Raw genomic sequence first — 26,333 nt, forward strand, 5'->3', positions numbered from 1 at the left:
TAATCGGGTAAATCATTTTAATCATTTAAAATTATGGGAGTTTCCTGTGTGCGAAATGACCCTTATTTAATGTTCTGAGTTCGCCCGGAATAAGGTATCACCCGGTCATATTTTTGACTTAATCCGAATTCGGATAACAACGAATAAAACGCATTCGGATTAAGTTAAATTATGTTAAATTATGTGCCAGTTAATTTATGTTACCCTAAAATTACTCATGAATGCATCCGAAGAAGTAAGCTGGCTTACACCACAAACATATTTGGTAATTATTATTATTTCAGCTTAGACACCTACACATATTTTTATGGTTTACACAATTTAAATTGGGATGAGTGTACTACGTTTTCCTGCTATTTTTTTGTTTATTGTGCACTTTAGTCAGGTAATCAAAGATAAAATTATATGCAATTTCCCCACCACTGCCATAGTTGATATTGTGAAAAACACGTATTTATAAAATAATGCATCTGTTACCAAAGTGATAGTCGGTCGACGATTCTAAATATTGAAAGTTTTGGCAGTGGAACTACAATACTCTCATTGACTCAGAAAATTCAATTCAAATTTTCACTAAGACTACTGGCGCATCAAGCTATAAAAAGGTATAACTTTAAAAAAAAACACATTTTGAACTAAACACATTTGGACATCATCATCAAATTTAAATATGATAAAATAGATTTTAATTTGTAGTTTGAACATTTTTTAATTTTAACCGAATATAAGCTTATATTTATATATACATTATCCTTATGTTAAGCAATTTTATTTAAACATGAAACATAATATTCTCGACATTTCATCAATTGGTTATATTACCGGACTATATGTTTTTACAATTGTAAATATTTATTAATTTCATATTTTTACTTAATACTTATAATAAACTATATAAAAACATCCCCTGAACAAGAATTATATTTTCCGAATACAAAAGGACACGTGTTGTGTCGGTCTTAAAACGTACAAGATAGTACATTTTAGGTTCACATTAATTCATTTTGCTTTATTATTTTTGAAATGTATGTGAATTAAACTTATAAACAATTTGAATGTAAGTTTTTTATCAAGGGCATTATGCAGGCTTTAATTTATATTTTAATTGCGAAGCAAATTATGAGTATTTTAAAACCGCAATGTTTTTGAAAATAATAATATTGTCAATTATCATAACTTGCTTCGAAATTGAAATATCAATAAAACCCTTCGAAATACTCTAGATAGTAATATTTCTTTGAATTCTTTCTTTATAATTGGTCAATACGGAGATAACACATACAGGTGTCCTCTAACAACAACAAAAAAAATTACCTATATTTTTAGAATAACTATGTACCTTGTTAAAATATACTCATATAGTGATATAATATATGATAAAATAGATTTTTATTTTTAATTTGAATAATTTTTAATTTTAACCAAATTTAAGCTTATATTATGCTTATTTAAAGCCATTTTATTTAAACAAAAAAAAATATTCTCGAAAGTGATAAATAACTTAGATAAATGAAAAATGACTTATCATTATTCATCATGTAAAAATATTTCAAAAACCATTGTTAAGCAAATATATTTAATGTATTATGTAGCTCTTGTGGGGGATGCGTGCGTCAGGGCTTTGTCACTTCAATTTATTTATATTTATTTATAAATTGTATTAATATTTAATGATATTATTATTTAACAATATTTCATTTATTTTTATTTATTTATTCGCCAAGAGTTAATTATAAAAAAAAATTACAATAGTAAATAAAGTACCAAAATACAAACAGAATAGTTTAAATAGATGAATGGTCATCTCAACACTATTACTATTACTATTACTACTACTATTACTACAACTATTACTATTACTACTACTATTACTACTAATATTACTATTAGATTATTATTCTTATCGGTAATTATAGAGTAGGTACTAAACTAATCAAAACAACACACAAAATCAATTATACAGAAATTATTAAGAAAAAGAAACAAAAACATTAACCGATAAAATAATAGTACAATAAAATGATTTAAGGAATACAAATATCAATATATATAAAGTTGTTCGTATTATTGATTGCCTGTATTTTAATGTCACGTTTATATATTTAATATTGGATGTGTAGTTTGAATCTACTTGTGAAAAACGTTTTCTATATTTTAATTTTCGTATCGTATAAATTTCTAAATTTTTTTTAGGCGAGTGATATTATCTTATATGTAAAAATATTCATGGTACAAAATCATGCAATAATTGTCTTAAAAAACGAGAAATTCATATTTATTCTTAACAATGTTTCTATACCTATAAATGTTAAATTATTAAATAATTGTAAAAAAAATATAAATATAATATTGTATTAAAATTTAAAATATGGTCAAACTTATACAAATACATAACAAGTTTTTGAAAAATATCATGTTATACATTTTAAATGTTGTCACGGTATAAAACGTTATTAAACATTATACTCACATATGTTTCGTTTTGAAATTCAGCAGTATCAGAATTTTCTGATTTTTTATTGAACAATTATTTTTCCATCTTGTAGGAATTAGCATACGTATTTTCGTAGCAAGATTGAAAGGTCCTATGTCAACTTTTTTCTAGAGTCGTTTTTTTGCATAAATTACTAATTAGTTTAATTGACTGAAAACTGAGTATTATGACACACCAACGGGTCTTGTACAATGTACTATGTACATGTTATTAGAAAGATATACGGAATGAAAATGTTTAGTACAATTAAAAATTAATTAACCATGATAATCGTTGTAGTAGTTTTAGTTTAATATAGCCTTTTTATTCTGATAAGTTTGTGTAAGTACGAAAATGTTTTATCACCGTGTTATTCAATGTTGGTTAAAGCTAAAATGTTTAATGAACAATATAATTAGTCGATGATACGATAAAAATATAAATTGCAATTTTTATTTAATAGCACCTATTTATAATTCGAATGCAAAAACAATGTTATCGATTTTAATTTAGCCAATTTATAATTTGTTTTGATGAGAAATAATTGGACGCAGCCCATCCGGCCTACACTAATATGCTAATGATACAGCTGTTTTAATTCAAGACAAATAAATTGATTCACTTTTATTAAACTCAAATATTTGCATAAATTAAATTAAAGCTTTTAAACCTTTATTTAAAAAATATTTGAACTAATTTGTATATTAATATAGACATAATATATAATACCAAACATTCCTCACGAATACTGTCCTAGAAACAACAGAAAATATGAATATTTTAATTTCTAAATACAAAAAACAGTTAGGAGCAAAATACATATATTCCTGTATTCCATTAGTATTCTTAAAATTATTATTTTTTGATTTATATGATTTAAAACATTTTAAACTGCATTTGAAACACATAGATTTAGTAGGTATTGAAATTAAATAAATACTCTTCACAAGCATTTAATTAATCTACCGGAAGATTACAAATATTAAAAGCTCTTACTTTTATTTTATTGTATTCATGCAATGCAAGTTATAATATTATGTATGCACAACATAGACATTTTTTACAAATAAATATATTAATGCTATTCATTACTTTTTTAACGAAATAAATATATCATTAAACACAAAAGTCTTCTTCTTCTTTCTTCACACAAAAATCAGAATGCAATCATTAAATAATTTATCATTGAATTCAAATTCTGACTTTTATTACAGTGATCTACTCAATGATGTAGTTCTATTTATTTTTTTTTTTTTGATTTCATGATGACTTTGTATTAAAAATATTTCTAAAAGTTCGATAAAATTTCTTAAACCATAAAAGAAATAATATTTCTAATTATCAACATCATTAATACTATTCGACTTATGATTAAAAAAAAATAAAAAACGTTTAGAAAAGATGTTACAAACAGTATTTTGTAGTGTTCAACAAACAACAACTAGTGATAGTCGTATAATAAATAATTATTATAACTAAAACTAAATTATACATATTACTCAATATTAGTATCTTAATTATTAATTAACAGTTAATTCGTTAGAAACAATAATAATTAGTTAAAAATAGCAAATGATTAATAATTAAAAGGACTAGTGGAGCAAAGACCTGCACTTATAACTTTTTGGGGAACTTAGTCCCCTCATGCCTCTCCCCACAATTTAGACATATATAATATAATGTATACTAACGACACAAACTACGTTCCTAATTATTACAAGTCTGTAACTACACATACTGTTATATACTAAAACTACAACTTGAAAATTCTTATCTTATCTCTGTATGTAACTATTTATAAAATATAAATTTGTTTTATACAATAATTTAACTAAGCAACCTGTATATGCATATATCCATGACGATTTTGTAAGCATATTCGCTTTACTTTTATGCTTAAATTGTGCATATATTCAAATTCTGATTTTCGGAATTTATATATACATTTAAATACTATCTTTTCGATTAGCTGGAAATACATACTTTTGTTTTTCAAATAAGAACCCCCACTCCCCCCCCCTTTTAACTGAATAACTAAAAAGTAAAATTTTTAAAAACAGTCAGCAAATAATAAATATTACATATTATAGCTTATATTTTTCTAAACCCATTTTTAAGGATTTTTATAATCATTAGTTTATAAATATTAAATTTTAATAACTTAGAAAATACTCATTAGAATTTTGATTTACATATTTAAACGTTTTCAAGAAAATACATAATATTTATGGATCATAATCACTGTGTATATACATTTTTTTTTTAAGTATTAATATTGATGCTTCTTATGGTATAGAGAGATCTCAAAATGGTGGTTAAAATTATCATCATCGGGGCTGGAGTTGGTGGTACAGCAGCAGCTGCTAGACTTAGCAAAAAAGGATTTCAAGTAGAAATTTATGAAAAAAATTCATATAATGGTGGAAGATGTTCACTCATTTATCAAAATGGACATCGATTTGATCAAGGACCATCATTATATCTAATGCCCAAAATATTTGAAGAGACTTTCGAAGATTTGGGGGAGGACATTAAAAATCACATAGAGTTATTGAAGTGTCCTACTAATTACAATGTACATTTTCACGATGGAGAAACTTTCGAACTCACTACAGATATATCAAAATTATCTCGTTCTTTGGAAAAATATGAAGGCGGCGGTGAAGCAACATTAACCAATTTTTTGACCTATTTAAAGCAAACTCATGTATACTATCAAAAGAGCGTTAAAAAGGCACTCCAAACTGATTTCCAACATTGGTATGATTTTTTCAATCCAAGACACATACCAGATGTAATTCAACTGCATCTATTGGACACCGTTTACAACAGAGTTTGTAAATACTTCAAGAGCGACTACATGAGAAAGGCGTTTTCATTCCAGACTATGTACTTGGGGTAAAAAGAAAAATGCTAATTAATATTAAATTTTAAACAAAACTAAGATTGTGTTTATGTTTTCAGAATGTCACCATATGATGGTTTAGCTCTCTATAGTTTACTGCAATACACTGAAATAGCAGAAGGGATATGGTATCCAAAAGGAGGCTTCAATAAAGTTTTACAATGTCTCGAAAAAATTGCTGTTCAATATGGGGCAAAATTCAATTATAATGCTTATGTAGAAAAAATAATAGTTGATGACAAAGGAGTGGCGAAAGGAATCAAATTGGTAAATGGTGATGTAGTTAATAGTGATATTGTGATTTGTAATGCAGATCTGACGTATGCGTACAACAAACTTTTGCCAAAAACATCATATGCTGTAAAACTCGGCAAAAAAGAACATACTTCTTCTTCGATATCATTTTATTGGTCTATGAATACAATTGTGCCGGAATTGAATGTACACAATATTTTTTTGGCTGAAAAATATAAAGAAAGTTTTGACCAAATATTCAAGGATCATATGTTACCCGACGATCCATCGTTTTATGTTAACGTACCGAGCCGCATCGATCCGACAGCAGCACCAGAAGGAAAAGACTCAATCATAGTTTTAGTACCAGTGGGACATTTATCAAATGTACCTAATATTGATTTCGATCGACTTGTAAACAGAGCCAGAGAACAAGTAATTGACACATTAGAGAAAAGATTGAAGATATCTAACTTCAGAAGTATGATCGATCATGAGAAAGTGAACGATCCGAGATCATGGCAAAAAGAATTCAATTTATGGAAAGGGTCTATACTAGGATTATCTCATACATTTCTGCAAGTTGTATGGTTCAGACCTAGTTTAAAATGTAACATATTTAAAAACTTGTACTTTGTTGGTGCTTCTGCACACCCTGGTACTGGTGTACCAGTAGTTTTATGTGGTGCAAAATTATTAGAGAATCAGTTGTGTGATAGGTTCTTGGGGAGTAAAGTTCAAGTAAGCTTGTGGTCGAAGTGCGTTACATTCTTAATCGGCCTCTTAGCACTTCTTTTTGTCTGGGTTTCTTCCATATTTTATAAATAATAAAATATGTTTGTATACATTTAAAGCGACTTTAATTTTCTTATTTTAAAATTTATAAAAACTTATAAAAACTTCGAAGTCGCATTTAATGTTTTAGCTTAGAATAAATAATAATTGTTTCTATAGTTATTTACGATAGACAGTCAATTTTAATATATGGTGAGTATAGTATCAGTTTAGTTTTAAATATGAACATGGGCAGTACAAAATATTTTTAAATTCAAATAGAAAAAGAAAGTCTCTTAACTGAACTTAATATTAATAGTATATATTAAAAAAATATGAAATAGTTAGCAAAGCTGTGCATGTTGTGTTCATAGCATGCTATGAATAGGGTTGAATATATCTTTAATAGGGTTGTTTCATAAACAGAAGTGTGAGCATGTACGGCAAAAAGCTCGCGTGGCTAATAGCTTTGAAGGAAGGAACGCGGAGGGAGATCGAGAAATGAAGCTAGTGCATATTTTATGAATCCATAGATATTGACGTATTATGTATACTATAATAATATAAGTTCAATATACACATCAAACATACTCTACGCTATTATAATATGATTAAATGTTTTAATGTGAGAATAGTTGGAATACAATAATAATATGTACGATTACCATTTGTATTGTGGGCCTACATATTATAGTATATAATAATGTGATGTTAACTTCGCTGACCGTGAGTACCAGTAAAGACAATTTCGTTTGAATTATATTTTACCTCACTATTTTGCATGTAAAGAAACAGCAAAGTCAATAGCCGTGTAATCGAGTGTCTAGCTAACAGCCATTAGTCATTACCGCCGTAAATGAATGGCCCAAACTGGCTGGATACGGTACCCCTGCTCGGTGCTTTGTCTACAACTGTCGTTTCAATTGGAAGTCGAAGAGAGTACCGTTGTTTGTATAGTGTATTTTTGTAGGTTAAAAGTGTTACGAGTGTCGATAGCCATATTCGGTTGTCTAGCTATGAGTTAACAAAAAAAAAAAAGAATCGCAAAACAACACTTTGTTCCTATTTCGTATGTATAAAAAAGTATATTATAAATGATGTGTGTATATATTATTGTATTCCAACTATTCTCACATTAAAACATTTTATCATAACCAGAGTTCAGGACTTACAACACTTATAATCATCAAATTAAGAGTTGAAAAAAGCTCTTTGATACTTCATTATAAACACTCAAAAATATCAAAACAAGTAAAAAAAAGCATGGTAAAATCTATCGACACAATTTTTTTTATATAATCGTTTAATTTCTATACTTAGACACATAAAATAAAATTCGTCTTTACAAAAAATTAAAAACTTATAGCTCTTTTGAGTTTTTGAAAACATTTCAAGTTCTTTTTTAGACTTCTTATAGATTTTCTGAAAAATTGTCTAATAACCCAAAAACTATTATATTATATATGCTGATTAGTAGAGAAGCGAGCAATTTTTTTGTTTTTTTAGGAAATATGGAAAAAATTAAGAAAAAAACCAGAAATTAAAGAAATTGTCTAGGTTCTTGTCAGTGGCAAGTGTCATCACTCATCACAAATCATAATTAATCAGAGATATACAAAAAAGCATCAGGAAAAACTTTCATATTTCATAATTGAACGTGCTGTAACACTTCCATAGCACTCTGCTAGTTTTTAATATGTCGAACCATAAAAATAACCCAATAACCTTCATAAGTCCGAAGCTCTGATCATAACATAACAACACATATCATTTATATTGTAGTTTTATTTTTATATATTGTGTGCATATTATTGTATTCCAACTATTCTCATATTAAAACATTTGATCATATCATAATATTTATTATGTACAATGTTTATATTAAACTTATAAATTATAATATACTAGTGAACATAACACGTCAATATGTATGGGTTCATAAATGTGATTATTTTTTTTTTTTTTTAGTTATATTAGTTAATTAAATACATAATACGTCAATATCCATGGGTTCATAAATATAATAAATATATTTAAAAATATTGACATCCATTAAAATTACTCGCTATTGCTTAAATCTGAAAGTGTTGGAGTGTAAGACCGAAGTGTTTTTCATTAGAACACATTTTTATTGTTATACTATTCTAAAACGTAGCATTTAATGCTTTAATACATTTATTTATGTAAATTTAATATTTTCAAAAAATATATACTATATTTAGGCATACAGCAACATGTGTAAAATGTTTTATTATATAGGGACATATAATTTTTATGAAATGTATACAAACGTCCAAATAAACAAAGTATTGTTTTTTTTTCAATCATATATTTTGTTAATTTAAAAAAATATTTATCAAAAACATTTACTTATTTTTTTTTTATCGTACTAATACATAATATTATAACATAATATAACTAAGTTTTATGCCACTTGTAAAATTAACTATAATTTGGTATATATCCTTTTTTTGTTTTTGTAATGTTATATTATGTTTATACCAGCTGTCTAGTCTTACGATGTCTGTGCCAAAGATTTGTGTTTGTAATAAACTTATTTAAAAAAATGTTTATGCCATATTTCTTCTGATAATTATAATAGTATAATATTATAATATGTAACTAATTGCAACCATTTAAACAAACGAAAACAGTTTTTGTTTTTTTGCCAACGGAAAAAACATAATATGTGTAAGCTGCCTATAGGAGTTTAAAAAATGAGCTATACATACAATCCAATTCTAAAGTAATCTATTGATAAAACTTTTGTTGAAAACGATTCAGTAATTTTTTTTAAGGATATTAACTTTAGATGAACCAACATCTAATTTTAGTTACATAACCTTACTTTCTCGGTGAAAAAATTAAAAAATACAAAATAAAGGCTATTTAGGTATATCTTGGTTTGATGTACCTCAAATTTTCAAAACAATTTGGGTCGGTGTACATCGCTTTCCGAACTCATTCGACCAAGATGGACCATTTGCTTGTGACGGATTTTATGTCTATAGAACTTGCTGATATAAATCTAACGTGGTTCACTACTCTCTGATATCTTCAAGAACAATTTTAAATCTTCAAAAAATCGGTTAAGTAGTTTTTGAGTACCTATATACAGACTACAGAGTACAGATACACATTCAATTCTCATATTTGTTTTAAGATTTGATTTATCTATTCAAAACTACAAACATGAAGAATTGATACATTATTTAACCTCATCTGCTCGAGTAACCAATGAGAACTATTAATAAACAAAAATTCCATCGTAAATCTCAAAATCCCTGATACACACACACACACACACATACAATTTTCATCACAACTATAAATAAATCCGAATCGAATTAAATGTCCGTGCTGCAATCGGCATTGGCCAGTATGGGCCAGACAAATTAAACGAAAAGATAAGCCCGAAAAGATAGCTCGGAAATATTAGCGCCAGCCACCAAACTGATTAATTTAACAGTCATAACAACTTGTAGACAGACTCAATCGATATCTAATACGCATAGGAAACTCAGTTATTCGAGGTCAATGGTCACAAAAACAAACCGGCGTATTTTGGGCCTACTAAAATAAATTTCAAATAAAAGTTGCATAGAAATATCAAGAGAATTATGAACAAGGTTATTACATTTTTTATCACGAACACATAGCTAGTCTAGCGATATACAAACTTACGATAACATATTTTGTATGATTGTTATATTTTACTCGTAAATTTATTGCATTATAATTCGTACCTACCTATACCATGGTGGCAATTAAGGAATCATAGTAAAATAATATATAATTGCCGTGTTGCATAAAAAATGTATTAATTGAATGGTTTAATGAAATTGTTTGAATCAATCGTGGACCTCTAAATCATGTCAAAGAGTCCAACGCTCACTATATTGATTCGTTCAATTTATAGGTATAGTTCATTTAATGCAATTCGGCATACCTATGAGTAGATACTGTGCTCATGTGGTAGTTTTTTTATACAAATTGTTATTTTATATTTTAATATTTTAAATTTCGTAGAAAATTTGGGCCACCAATTGTATCTATAGCATAAGCGTAGGTTAGGTTAAACAATTTGAGGGAGATTTAGCTTTCTTAATTAAGTCTGTGTATAGACCGCTAATAAACTTACAAATATGCCCTTGCCCCTTGCAGTCGTACAACTGTATACTTATTTTTCAATTTAAAATATAATTCTTTAATTGACCTTAAAAGTCAATTTGATCGTGCTATATGAACTGTTGGTCGTACATATTTGATAGTAGAGAGGTTAGATCACAAGACGGTGGCCAAATGAGTATAGAACCTCCATATTTCGTTAAAAAATGTCCACGTTTTTTTAAAATCTAAAAAGCATAAACAAGTCGTTGATAATATAACATCCTAGCCAATTTATAATATATAAAAGAAATAGGCTTACTTCATACCAACAACTAAAACAGTTAATCATAATATATATTATTATTTCTGATGTCAATATCCCTTTTTCTCAACAAAAAGGTACCGCACCATAAACAATAATCTACACACCAAATGATGCGTTAGGTCAAGTTCTTACTTCCGCCTCTGACATCACTTAGTGTTGAAATGCCCAATTTCGTTAAAAATTACGTTTAAATGAAAAAAAAATCACCATTAGCCAACGTATATATTGGATACACATTTAACAAATACATTTTTGCTAATATACAACCAAAAACGACTACAGGACGTGGAAAATAATTCTTTCTTCAAATGAATTTTCAGATATTGATATTCATTATAGTACATTATTGTAACACAAAATATGAATAAGAAAAAAACGATGTAAATAATAAATAAAAACACATAATTTAATTTTAATAATTACAATTTTTTTTAATTAAATTTTTGTGTAAAAACAATTGACAACTTGTGTATTTAACATTGTTAAATATACAAGTTTGGACGATTAATGGTGTCCAAGCAAGCCAATAGAAAATGTTCACCAAGTTGGCCACTCTCTTATATATTAAAATTTAAAACTCTCTAGTTGATAGTTTATGGTGCCTAAGGCCTAACCTATATTATTTGGAGTAACTTTGTATTACTTTACAGTTCATATAAGTGTACATTTAACAAATATTTAATAAAAAATAATTTCATATTCATTTTCGTTTTTATTTTTCTTAAATAATATTATGTACGTAATAGGTACCTATATAATCATAATATCGCAAAGTCTAATACTACTATCAACATAGTATAAATAATTTATTTTAAAAAAAGGGAATAATTATAATTACCTACAGGTCTTAAGGTCGTTGTTTAAAAAAAATTAACTAATAATCTATACAAGAATAATGTACATATTTAATATATCTGTTTAATTTGTTATCAACATAATATGAATAATTAGTAATTAATTATATAAAACATTTTTTGTACTAAAAAAGTTATAGTTAGTAGTAATTAAAATTATTTAAATAATTAAAATAAACAAAAAAAATCTTGATAACATATTTTAACTCAAACCTCAAAATTGCTCGACGTTGTGTATATTAATACTAATTACTAATTGGAACGTTAATTATTGTGCATGGTTATGTTAGATGTAGCGTAGTGCATCACATCATATTTTCCATTTACCTAATTAAATTATTACCTCAGACTTTTTGGTAACCTACAACCTAGAACCTATACTATTGATCTTGTTTTCGCTATCTACATGCGTCAACCACTAAACTAAACGCGATAAACTATAAACTCACGAAGTCCATAATTTTAAAACTTAGACCTCAACCACCTAATTCTGACTTCACTATCGTTTTCAATGCATCTATAATTAAATCTAGACCTATACAGTTTAAAAAAAAGTTTTAAAAGTTTAAAAAAAAAAACAATGTAGGCACCCATTTCACATGATCAAGGCACTCATTTTAATAAGTAATATCAGTGGTTTGTAACCGGAGCGTCCACCGGAAAGACTAGAAGATTTTATACTTTGTCTGGCACCGCTCGTAAAACTTTTAAATTATGTGGCCCCAGAGTCCAAAAAGGTTGCCGACCGCTGATCAATACAATAGTGCGATAGTACTATGATTGTATTGCCAAAATGGAAGAAATTACATAAAACAAAAAGCTACGAAAAATATTATATTGTTTAAAAAAATATATATACAGTGAAACCTCTCTTAACGGACACCTCTAATTAGCGGACACCTCTCAATAACGGACAAAATTTCCGGTCCCGGCATAGTCCCGTTGAAAATAATAGATAATGCTCCTCTAAATAGCGGAAACCTCTGAATAACGGACGCGGACAGATTAGGTAGTCCGAAGTGTTTAAATATATCTAAATAACGGACAGCTGTCCAAGAAATACAAACTTATTGTGTAGGTATAGGTACAATACAATATGTAATATACAATATATTTTACCGATAAAGACATTTATCTAAATCGTAATTTAATGAATACGATAAGGTATGAAAAATTACAAAATTAAATAAGAACCTATACGAGCGATAGTGATGTTATGACTTAGGTACTGATATCAATAGCATTGTCCGTTAGTATCGTATTTACCATGGCTCCGGTACGGTCGCGTTTGACGTTGAAAAATAAAATCGACATAATAAAATGTTATGATGCAAAAAAACAGTGTTCGTGAATTAGCGACTCAATTTAAAGTTGGTAAAACTCAAATTGGAACCATACTCAAGTCCCGGGTAGATCTATTGCGTAAATGGTGTGATGAAAACGTGAATGGAGAGACAAAAAAGAATTTTATTGAAGGTAAGGGCTTTGAAATAGACCATGTGTGTTATGAATGGTTCTGCCGCGTCCGTGCTAAAAATTTGCCTATCTCTGGTCCTCTCATACAGCAAAAAGCTATAGAAATTGCTAAAACTTTGGGTAGAACTAATTTTAAAGCGTCTAATGGATGGCTAGAAAAATTTCGCAAACGTCACAATATTGCTTATAAAGCTATCTGTGGAGAAAGTAGTTCCGTTGACCATGATATTGTGGACGACTGGAATAATAAATTAGTCGAAATATGTGAAGGATTTGTTCCAAAAAATATTTTTAATTTAGATGAAACTGGCTTATTTTTTCGTGCTTTACCCAATAAAACAATGTGTCTCAAAGGTGAGAACTGCAGTGGTGGAAAAATAAGTAAAGAACGAATTACAGTTATGTTGTGTGTTAATATGGAAGGCGATTTTGAAACACCTTTGGTGATTGGAAAGGCGTTAAAACCCCGGTGTTTTGAAAAAAACAAACTAAAATTTCAGATTTTTTTTTTCAATAAGTAATTTTGTATAACATATTTTATTACGTCTAATTATAATAAATTATGTAATGATAAATAAATGTTTAAAAAGTCAATAAAATTTAAGTTTTCAGACATAAATACATACATATTATTTTATCAATTTTTCCCAATAGCGGACACCTCTCAATAGCGGACAATTTGGTCGGTCCCGTGAGTGTCCGCTATTCAGAGGTTTTACTGTATAATAAAAACGATTCTGAGCGGAGGCGGTATGTCAGTCTAGGTATATGAACATAAATATTTTTAAAAAAAATTGACTTATATAATAAATTCCAAATTAATCATATCAGAACATTCAATATCCACTAGGCATTTGGTAGTTAAATGCGTTATACATCAACAACAAACCGTATTTTGTAGATTTTTTGGTTACAGTATGAACTATTTATGAGAATCTTTGTTTTAAATTTTCAATCCTTAGTTATAAAAACTGAACATTTTATAATTTTTAATTACAGTGATTAATAATTTTCGAGATTTTGATAAATTTTGTCAAAATTCGAATTTTAAATGCTTATTAAAAAAAATTGTGCCTATGTATTTTAAATATTTTACAATTGCTATTGTAAAAATATATCAGGAGCCTTGTATTAAATTTTCAAGCTTTTTCGCCCAATAAATAAAATTTTATTGGTATTTATAGAAAAAAAAACTAAGAAAATTGAAAATTGACAATGTCCGTAAACATCTCAAAAAGAGTCAAATTATTTTCAAAATTTTATCGTGTTTAGAAAATGCTAATATCAACATTCAGTGAAATTTTCAAGTGTCTACAGCCATTCGTTTTTTAATTACAACAAAAACAGAAAATCGTTACATGAGAAATCGAGTGAATATCAAATGTTGTAAAAATATGAATTTCAAACGCTCATAAAAATTTAATTTGACTTTCTAGTAGACATTTTTTTTTTTACAAAGGTAGACAAACTTATGAGGAATCTTGTATTACATTTTCAAACCTTAGATTTCAAAAGAAAAATTTTTACGAATTTTAAACTCAAAATAATTTGCTAATTTTCGTGATTTTTCCGTATTTTGTCAAGATTTGAACTTTAAATGCTTATAAATAAAAACTGTGACTAACGATTTTTAATTTTTTTCATATGCCTTTGAAACAATATACTAGGAGCCTTCTATTAAATTTTCAAGCTTTTTTAACCAACAAATAAAATTTTATTGATATTTATAGAAAAAAAAACTAAAAAAATTGAAAACTGACAATGTCCGTAAACCGTTCAAAAAAAGTCAAATTATTTTCAAAATTTTATCGTGTATAGAAAATGCAAATATAAACAACCAGTGAAAATTTCATGCATCTATGGTCATTTGCTTTAGAGTTACACCAAAAACCAAAATCAATTTTGACAAAAATCGATTTTGCGTAAAAATTCCCGTTTTTCCTTAATTTTTCTTTTGTTTTTCACGTCGCTTTTGAAAACTACTGGGAAATGTTTACTTTTGACCCCCCAAAGTACCAACTAGATTCACTTTCCTATCAGAAAAGTTGCTGTTGAAGAAAATCGAAGCAGTTTTACTGCCCTAAAAGGTGATGACAGACACAAAAAAAAAAAAAAAAAAATAAAAAAAAAAACACACATCATTGTAAAATCAATACATTCATCGCTTCGCTCAGAATCTAAAATCAATAATTAATTTTAAATGTTCACTCATAGTGAGCCTTAGTTAGAAATTCATAAAACGTTCAATTTTTTATAGCTAAATATTGAAAATTTAAAACAAGGATTCTCATAAATAGTTCATACTGTAACTAAAAATCTATAAAAAATATATAAACCGGATTTTCTTTGTTATAGACTTTTTTGGTTCAAATTTGATCTACGTTGGATGTTTAAACGAAGAATAACCATTTTAGTCATTTTTTTTTATTATTGAAAATACTATTTATGTGTACTTGACACTTTTAAAGTAGGTATATAATTATAGTCTATGGACAAAATAGGATTTTTAAATGCAATTTTTTCGGCAAAAATGAATTTAACCTACTGTGTGTAATGTCAACGCCTAACGCCTTGTAGTAAAATAAATTCCTTTAATCACAATAATATCATTAAATGTTCTTAGTATTATTATAGGCTGACAGGCATTCTTCACACAGGATAGTTTTTGAATACAATTATGTGATATCATTGAATTCAAATTTAACACATCCACATGTAACATCGACACCTCAAAATACCTAGAATACATCAGACTCTGATGTAGTGATCAGAGCGACTTCCTCTTTTTTTTAAAATAAAATTTAGTATTTTCTACATTATACAATGACACTACATAGGTATTAAAGACCCGTGAGATTAAATCGATTTCAGGTCGACTCAGTTCTATTAGATACATTTAGGCGGGGCCACGGTTTTCAAAATGATAAAATTTCTTAAGCCTTACCAGGTTTTTTAAATTAAGATTAATAATTTAATTTCTTGTTAATGAATATTGGTTACCAATAATGATTAGTTATTTAATTCTTTAGTAGATTTTACAAGGTTACAGTATTTAGTTTCACCTAACCTAACTTAGTAGGTAGGTATCAATACTGTAACATACTTTATTACAGTATTTATATTTTTATCCATTGACTATTTCCTATAATATAGGTAATAACAGTATTTTCATTACTTAAACTGTACTGCATATATTTAATATTTGTATCATTAATATGAATCAAACTCCAAGTGTAGCAATACACATAAACAATACAATTCAGGCGTTGGTCTGTTTCTGGAATAGAATATTGTATGTTCTGAAGACAAAGTCTGTTTCCGTAGTTTATTATTAATATTTTAAGCAGATATTAAATAGTATATATATTGTGGTATCTATTACACATCCGTCATCCACTGCAAACTATAGTCATTTTATTTTTTATCCAAAATAAAATAAATTCAAGTCTTTTTGTTAGACAAATGTTCTTTTTTGATAGTTAGAAATCCTAACTTACTATGTAGCAATAGCAGAGATTCTGTAACTTAGAATGTCTGTTGTACCTGCAACGAAATACACATTAAGTATAAAATATATTTTTCATACTTCTTAAAAATGTATATGTCACCGGCAATATGAATAATTCAGGTATTTTGAAAAATGCCTAAACATTATGTATACTGCCGACCCATTTTAGGTGATGTAAATAAAACATATGATTTTCAGTATTATTTTATTTATAACCTAGGTATTTTATGAAATTATAGGCGTTATGTAAAATACCAAATTTTTTAGGCAAAGTAAAAAAACAATTTATCATAATATGTTATAATATTATATTAAGATTCTTATAATAGTATAATATATTATTACTCATATTACAAAATCTAATTTTTATCTACTATTATATTTTTATACATAGGTATTTCTATAGGTATTATTAATATTATTGTTATATTAAGTACTATTATTTATACATTTTACTTACTACTATCTACTTATTACTACATGTTGTAGAAAAATGGCATTCTGAAGTGTAAAAAAACATTATTTTTAAAGCAAATGCATTTTTTATTTTGATACTTGATCATACAAACACATTTGAAAATCATTGGCTAGTTCCTGTCGACTGTTCCTTTGTGACTGTTCTTAACGCCACTTTTGTGCCTGTTGGAACATTGTAAATTTTTTTTTTTTTTTTTAATAATTGACTTTATTTGGAGAATTACAATCTATACATTTTTGTACAATAAGTAATATTAATAATATTTACACAGTTGACAAAAAAATAACATGAGGAGGAAATCACACATTTGTGACACCTCTTAGAATTATAAGTTTTAACTTAAGTTTTCAAATCACGGCACCATTTCCTCTTGAGGCGTCTGGTTGGGTTACCTGGAAGTGTTAGTGAAGCTAGCTCATTGATTAGTTGGTTGGGAATATCTTGAAGTTTAGCGTGGAAGCGTTTGTAGTAGGTAGCAGCTGTATTGTCGATGGAAGGTAGTTTGAGGTCGAAGTTAAGGGTCGCGTTGGAAACGAACCAGGGTGCGCCTGTGATTAAACGAAGAGTGATGTTTTGAAAAGCTTGTATAGTTCTCTTGTTCGAGTTCTTGGCGGAACCCCAGATTACTATACCGTATGTCCATATTGGTTGAAGAAGGGTTTTATAGAGAATGATTTTTATAGGTAAGGTAAGGTTTGAACGAAGCAGTGGCCTTAGCAGGTGAAGTCTGGAGTTCAGTTTCTTACGCTTGTCATCAAGATGGAAAGACCAAGTAAGGCGTCTGTCAAAGATAAGACCAAGATACTTTACTTCTGTTGAGTGAGGAATGATGATGTTGTTGATTGATACAGCTGGGCAGTTTAGAGGTCTGAGTGAGAAAGTCACAAAAGAGGACTTGGATTCATTAATTTTGATTTTCCAGTTGGTGAACCACTGTGAGAGAGAATTTAAGTGAGCTTGTAGTTGATGAGATGCAGTAGTATGGTCATAAGAGACTGATAATAGGGCAGTATCATCAGCATATGTTCCAACCAAAGTATTTTCGGATGTAGGCAGGTCAGACGTATATATGGTGTATAAGAAAGGAGCAATATCGCTGCCTTGAGGGACTCCAGCAAATATGGGATATTGTTTTGAGTGTTGTAAGTTATGGCGAACATTAAAAGAGCGGTTGGATAGATAAGATTTAAGTATTAGGTATAAAGGGGCTGGAAATATATTTTTTAGTTTGAAAAGGAGACCGTCGTGCCAGACGGTATCAAATGCTTTCGCAACGTCCAGAAAGACGCCGGCGCAATATTTTTTGGTTTCAAGTGCAGCGGAGATAGTGTCCGCAACCCTGTGAAGTTGATGAGTTGTGGAATGGTGAGCACGAAAGCCAAACTGGAAGTTTGGAATGCTGTTTTTGGATTGTGCTATGGTGGTGATACGCTTGAGAATGATTTTTTCCAGGATTTTGCCCAGGACTGGTAGCAAGCTGATGGGCCTGTACGAGGAGGGGTTTTCGGGAGGCTTTTGAGGTTTGAGAACAGTAACAATAACAGATGCTTTCCAGGTGGTTGGGAAATAAGATAACCGAAGGGCAGCATTATAAATATGAGTAAGATGAACGATCGCTTTCAGAGGTAGATTTTTGACGACTTTATTAGAGATGAGGTCATGACCTGGCGATTTGTTGTTTGCCAGTTTTTTTATAATACCCGCTAGTTCCGCTGGGGAAGTAGGTTTTGTAGGTAGGGCCATAGGTATAGTTGACTGAAGAGACTCCATGACTATCGACATGTGTGGTGCAGGTGTAGGAATGATATGTGGTTTGAAAACGCCAGATAATTCTTCAGCGAGGATATCTGCTTTTTCTTTGTCTGTAGAAGCAAGTGAGTTGTCCGCTCGGCGGAGAGGAGGAGGGGAGTCTTTAATTCGTAGTAATGACTTTGTCTTGCGCCAGAGAGATCCATTTGTAAAAGACAGGTTTTGTAGGTGGTTTTTGTAGAGATTGGCTTTATGTGTTTTTAGTAGGGCCTTAAGTTTATTGGAAATAGAATTATATTTTGTCTTATCTACAGGGTAGTGAGTTTGTTGCCATTTTGATCTGGCTCTGCGTTTTTCAGCAATAAGATGTCTTAGTTCCGGTGGTAGGTTGGGTGCTTGAGTATAAGGTGGGCGCTGGGTAGATGCATCCTTGGCAGAGAATTGAATGAGATCAGAGAGTTTGGCGATCGATTGGTCGATATCAGAAGGTGATTTTAATTTGGTATTAAGAATAATTTTGTTTGAAACGGTGGCTCTGAACTCTTTCCAGTTTGTAAAGCCAGGAGTAATTGTTGGTCTATTTTGCTTCCCAGAGGGTTGGGCATTGATGAGAAGTAGAACAGGTGTATGATCAGAAGCTGGATCGTTTAGGTTTACGACTTCAGTGGAAAAGTGGTTAGGGAGATTAGTGATAAAAAAATCAAGGGTATCAGGGTGACGGTTACCGTGTGATGGCCAATAGGTTGGAGAGGACGGCGCTAACAGCTTGAGGTGATTGAGCGAGATGAAGTTATTTAGAGCACGACCCCTGGTGTTGGTGGAGCAGCTCCAAGTTTGGTATTTTGCGTTGAAGTCAGCACCGATAACATAAGTGAAGCTAAGAGTTTGGGAGAGGCAAATCAGTTCGGCCGAAGGGAAGGGTCTTCCTGGAGGGAAATAGCAAGAGGAAATGGAAATAGGTATAGAGTTTATTTTTATTGATGTGCTAGCTGCTTGTATGTATGAAGACATATATGGTGGGAGAGGGAGATGGTCGATTTTATTTGAAATTAGTAGAGCAGCACCTCCGTGTGCAGTACCATCTGGGTGGTCGGCTCTGACCATATCGTATCCGAATATCTTGAGTGAAGAAGCTTTAGTCAGGTGAGTTTCTGTAATGAGTGCAATCTGAACTTTTTTTTCATTGAGGACTAATTGTAGTTCATTTAAGTGTTGTGTGATGCCGTTTGCGTTCCATAAGAATATGGTGAGTGGTTGAGCATTATTTGTTGACATTTTTAATAAGTTTATCAATGACTGTGGTGAGAAGTGATATGAGGGGGTTAATTAGTGCCTTGAATTCATTTATGAATGAGGAGAGTTGAGCAGCGATATTTTGGTTTTGTGAAGAGTTGTGATCTTGAGCGTGAGAAGATGGGTTCTGAGGTAATGTTGGAAAATTTTGAGAGTAGCCTGGGTGCGTATGTTCGTGGATGTTCGAGGCAGTTTGTTGACTTGGAGGAGAGCTTTTGTTTGAGATTCTTTTGGTGGGGTTCACTAATAATTTTTTTTTAAGGTCAAGGTGAATTTGACAACCTTTGAAGTTGGCAGGGTGGTTGCCACTGCATAAAGCACATTTGGCTGGGGAGGTACGATCCTTAGTGCAGGTTGATGACTCATGATGCTCGCCACAGCGAACGCAGCGAGGAGAGTGATGGCAATAACTGCGTGTGTGGCCGTAGTCCTGACAACGGTGGCATTGCGGAATTTCTTTTTTTGGATGAGGAGGTTCAACTTTAACCTTTGTGTAGCACAGTGAAGTTATTTTAAAAACGTCGGCGTTTGTTGGACTGGGTTCAAGATCAATGAAGAAGATCGGTAGGGGAGTTTTGGTTAACTTGTGAGTTACAGGCGTTATATTTCTGGTGACAAATCCTTTGTTAAAAAGTTCCTGTGTAATAAAAGAGGTATCAGTGGTGTGGTGCAGATTTCTGATTGCGACCCGATATGCTTTTTCCTCTTTTAGTTGAAAGGAGTGAAATGAGACATTATTAATCTTGAGGTATTTAACAACTGATCTATAAGATTCAGGGCTATATGTTTGGAGTTTAAGTCCTTTGGTAGAGCTTTTACAATCAAAGCCGGTAGCATCAGTTAATTCGATGATTTTTTCGCAGAAGTTGTTGTAATTTAATTTATCATGAATAAAGATAGGAGGTGGTTTTGAAGTTTTGTTTTCAGTATTTGCTTCGTTAGTGGCAGTTGAATCCATGGGATCATCAACGGTAGGAGGAGCAATCGGAGAAAAACGATTTTCAGAAATAAAGATACTTTTGTCAGGTGCTTTTTTAGCAACAGGAGATGCGTTATTTGGAGATCTGACGTGTTTATGTGATGACGGGACTGTTTGCCAGCCGAATTCGTTGTCAGAGAGGTCTGAGGGGGAATTGCCACCTGTTTGGTCATTTAATAGCTGGTTACTGATAATTAACGGCGGAATAGATTTCTTTGCAGGTTTATTGTTATTAATTATTAATTGAGGTTTTTTGGTGATAGGAGTAGCTGGACGACGAGAGTTATTCATAATGATGTAGATAAAATATATTTTGGGTTGGCCTTGGGTAGTGTTTAAATAATTTATACATTACCGGCGGTAGAGGTACCGCGACGAGCGCTGAAGACGAAGACGTACAAATACAACACGCTAACGAGAGCTGATAAAAGCGGTGCGCGAGACAATAACGTGTGGACTGTACGACGTCTAAACACGAACTCCATTGTAAATTTGTAGTAGCTTTTTTTGACATACAGTGAACTAACTGACTTCTGGCGTATCACTGCTTCAGAACTTCAGAATTTTAATCTTCATTGCACCAAATCGTGCACACTTGGACACGGTGCGTGCATTCACTATAAACTATAACTTATAAGTAGAGTTAGGATGTTGATGACCTAAAAAACACACAAAAATGCCCTAAAAAAAAATGCAAAAAAGCCCTAAAAAAAGTGCAAAAATGCTCTAAAAACTTCAAAAAATGACCTTAAAAATTATCTAAAATACTAATTAAGTAAGTGAAAAAACTTATTTATAAATAATAATTTTTATTAGAGATATGGGTATAATAATGGGTGAAATAGTAATTTAAAATATGAATTATAAATATATTAAGCATTTAAATAATTTATAAATAAATTTCAATACCTATTAAAAATAAATTAAAAAGTAAAATATGAATTAAAAAAAATTATAGTAAAAATATTTTTATTATTAGTGTTAGTATGTTGATGTTATAATAATATACATATTGCATTGTTGCATCGTACAATTAATATGTGTCTGATGTCATCAAACAAAAGACGACGACGTCGATCAGTTGATAAATATTTGTAGGTATGATGAAAAACTTCTCTCGACATTAACGGACGTTATGGGTGCAATGGTGCATACTTGAAGTAGGTCATGTCATCAGTAGTTAAATCTTCTGGAATATCTTCTCCTCTTGCGCCTTTGCCATCTGGCATTTCAAAGATGTTAGTTACAATTTTAAATCCATTATTCTTCAAAATTACATTCTCCATTTTGGTTGCTATTGTTTGTCCGATTTTATTTGGAGCTTTTTGGATTAAAGACTCAATTTTTTTTATGTATTTAATTGACTCTGATAGTAACATCCCAGACGTCTCTAACTGAGTTATGTCCGAAGGTATAAATCCAAAGTTAGATTTTAAATAAATTAAATTTGTTTCCAAACTTGGATGTAACATTTACCCTAAAATCTATAATTTGTGAAAAATGCCCCACATTGTATAAAAAGTACAAAAAATGCCCTAAACGATGAAAAAATGACGTTAAAAAAACAAAAAAAAATGTATTTATAGCTAAAAATGCAAAAAATGCAAAAAATACAAAATAAAATTAGAATATTCTGCATCAAGGGAGCATGAAACACATATTTAGCTAGGATAGCATTGTACAGAATAAAAGGAAAAAAATGCAAAAGTCATCAACATCCTAACTCTACTTATAAGCAAAGTCACTGGTAATAGGCGATACCCAATTTTGTTTATTTTTATCATATTTCCTACTCCACCTTGGGCATTATACCTAATACCTAAGGAAAACTTGTATTACGTATATTTCCGAGTGATTTTTGGCATTTTATATAATTCCTAGGTATTTTGTAAAATACCCGATTCTCCATATTGCCGGTAACATATACATAATATACAAATAAACAAGTACCTATGTAATTTTAATTTGTGTGGTTGGCAAAAAAATGGTAAATATAATGGTTGATAATTGTTTAACATATTAAAAAAAGGTTAGTATAAAGTACAACATATAGTACGACTATTATAAAATGGCGATAAGGTATTAAATATAGGGTAATATTTAAAACGCAGTTTTTGAAATGCTGGGTAATTTGTTGTTGTTAGATATTTGAGATTTTCCTTATAATTTCTATTACCCATGCAGTGGTGGCTTTTGAAAATTCGGTAGGGCCAAAAAAAGTCCCAATCCGTGGTCTTTTTCCCATTCATAGGCTCAGTATAAGGCGGGGTAATGATTGTGTTGCATATACTAAGTTTTCACATAATTATTGGTTTTCATTTTAATTGATAATAAATATCATATAGGTATAGGTATATTATTTAATATTTACACACTTAAACATAATATATCATTTTCGACAAACTTACATTAAAAATTCGTACTTAATTATAAATTTAAAGAATAAATAAAGGCGGTCAAGGAGAGCCAAGGGGTGGCCAAACAAATTAAGGGGGGGCGTGGCCCGCCCCCCCCCCCCTGCCACCGGTTAGGTTGCAGGTATATTGCATTAAATTATAAATTTCAAATAGTTAAATTTTTACTTAAAATCAAAATAATTAATAAATACAACTACAATACTACACATATATATCTAAATTTTTAATACACATTAGTCAATAATAAGAATGCAAAAATTAAGTGAGTTTAAACTTTCTTCAGTTTTCGAATCATGGGTATGAATGTATGATTGTCTTTAATTTCGGTTAACTTCGTTTTTGAATTATTGGTTTTGACATATAATGGACCACAGGTTTTTTTTACACAACGCCCAACTTATACTTCCAGAAACAAGATTTCTACTCACGTGATATTTAAAATAACGAAAAACCAACAAAAGTATAGATTAGCATGGGAAGCAATCAAATATTATTTTAGATTTTATAGTTACACAACAATCTACTCAATAAATGGCAACGTTGCACAATTTTTAACCGATCTGAATCGGGCGCAAATGGGTCGAGCCGAATATTTCTTATTATATTCTATAAAGTCATTTTCATAAGTTAGTTCTTTTCCCAATTTACGTTACATCGTAATTCAATTATAAATTCTACACCATTATATGTAATACTTGCATGAATTCTAGAACTTTCAATAATTGCTCTTTCCCTTGAAATGAACTTACACACATAAAGTATAAAATAACTTTCAAATATTTCTCAAAAATTGATAACATACAATTAAGCAAGTATAATAGTAATTAGTGTAATTGGAAAACGATTGTAAATCATAATGATTTAACATATTATTATATTAAATAATGTTTTTTAAGTGAAAATAATAGTACTATAAACTACTGTTGTGCTACTGACTACTGTTATAACATTATGGCCATAACGACCGAATAACGTGCTATACAATAATAATTATGATAATACCTATTATATGGAATAGGTACCTACTTAATGTAAGTTATGAATTTATAATCAAATGGGGATTATAGATTTAAATCCAACTATGCAACTTATTGATAGCTTTAAATATATAAGGAATAAAATCCTATTGCAATTTTATTCCATTTCAACAATGAAGCTCTAGAAGTCTAGACGGATAAGTTCGACTTGGCTGGATAGCAGAAATAAACCATCGATAAATGTCAGTGGTTGCTAGAAAATAGTCAAACCTCTTGTGACTTACGGCAAACACCTGATAGCAAGGCTGGACAAGTTAACCATTTTTTTTAACTCGTGAAGTTAAGTTAATATAAGAAAAAATAAGTTAGGTTAAGTTAAAAGTTGACTATAGTATTTTTTTTAACTTCGTTAAGTTAAAAATTAATGTATAAAAAAAATTAATTAAGTTAAAATTAAATTAATAATTATTATTATTACTTAATTTATATTTCCACAATCTGTTTCATAAATTTTGAACAATAAGTGAAATTGATGAATGATGACTATGGCGTGAAGGACAGATTAATGATACCTTCCAATGAAGGCACTTTTACAAACTTAATAATACATTTAATTATTTTCCAATCTGTAAGAAAAATAGGTTACCTACAAAATGAATGACAAATTTTAAAGTTGTGTTAAGTTTAGATTTCTGCACCCATGCGTGGCCATTGGCCAACTATATAGTATGCTTAGGAAGTTAGGAATAATTACTGAGGATTTAGGGTGGGCATTTAAAGTAGTATAAATAGTAAATACACAAATAGTACAAGTTCTACTATTAGCTTCAATATTTTGAATCGGAGCGTTAACAGAGATTTTCAGAAATAATTTTTTCCCCGTGAATTATTTTAATAATTTCAGTTAATAAGTAATAACGTATTTCTCGGGATGTGTGGCATATGAGTTAAAATGTCACTAGGTTGATTTATGCCTTGGTTTAAAAGAAAACTAATCAAGTACACGGACGTCGCGATCCGTATACAATTATATGACTAAATATAAATATAAATTTAGATTAATTATTTATTNTACACGGACGTCGCGATCCGTATACAATTATATGACTAAATATAAATATAAATTTAGATTAATTATTTATTAACTATACATTTTTCCATTTATTTTATATTATATATTTATATCTAATATTTCTTAAGGAATCAAGTTATAAATCAATGGGTTGTATCAAACTTAAAATATAACTTAATTTTAAGAAATCTGTGTATAATTAACTTGAAATTAACACGTTAAATTTGTAAAAAAAAATTAACTCATTAAGTTAAAATTTAGTTTCAAAAACAAAGTAACGAATTATTTAACTTAGTTAATATTAACTTAACGTTTTAACTTAATTTTAATTTTTAAATCGTTAATGCCCAGGTGGCCCAGCCTTGGTTGTTTGTTGGCCAGATGGATCAACCTCGAGAAATATTTTTCTTACTTCTTATCACCTAAAGAGTTCGGTTTGCTTTTCGTCGCACAAGATTCTTACTTCTTCTTTTTCTTCGGTCCAATGTCTTATTGTCAGTGACTTTATCACGGCCAATATTCACAAATTATAAAGTCTTCAAAAACAAGTGATGATTGATTCAATTATAATGTTAAAAAAAAAATCCTATCACAAAAACTAGAGTTACTTACTCGTTCCATTTGATATGCTTTTTCTATTACATAATCGTAGATCTCGACAGAATCATACTCGTCATCATCACACATGTACATCATCACATACACGCCT

At 29.6% G+C, this 26,333-nt stretch overlaps 1 protein-coding gene across 1 annotated transcript; it reads left to right on the top strand.

The window, feature by feature from the left end:
- The first annotated feature begins 469 nt into the window (after window positions 1-469).
- On the top strand, window positions 470-7,429 carry LOC111035763 (phytoene desaturase-like). The gene is made up of 3 exons (XM_022317517.1): window positions 470-605; window positions 4,770-5,371; window positions 5,438-7,429. Exons 2-3 carry the CDS (start codon window positions 4,782-4,784, stop codon window positions 6,438-6,440), a joined length of 1,593 nt encoding a protein of 530 aa, XP_022173209.1. The 5' UTR covers window positions 470-605; window positions 4,770-4,781; the 3' UTR covers window positions 6,441-7,429.
- Window positions 7,430-26,333: the final 18,904 nt, after the last annotated feature.

Source organism: Myzus persicae, unplaced genomic scaffold (genome assembly GCF_001856785.1).
Source record: "Myzus persicae strain clone G006 unplaced genomic scaffold, MPER_G0061.0, whole genome shotgun sequence".
NCBI lineage: Eukaryota > Metazoa > Arthropoda > Insecta > Hemiptera > Aphididae > Myzus > Myzus persicae.

Excerpts from the sequence above, each read along its gene's own strand:
- LOC111035763 (XM_022317517.1), top strand. The coding sequence starts at position 4,782 with ATGGTGGTTAAAATTATCATCATCGGGGCTGGAGTTGGTGGTACAGCA. Across the intron at positions 5,372-5,437 it reads TTCCAGACTATGTACTTGGG|AATGTCACCATATGATGGTT; the intron begins GTAAAAAGAAAA and ends TTATGTTTTCAG.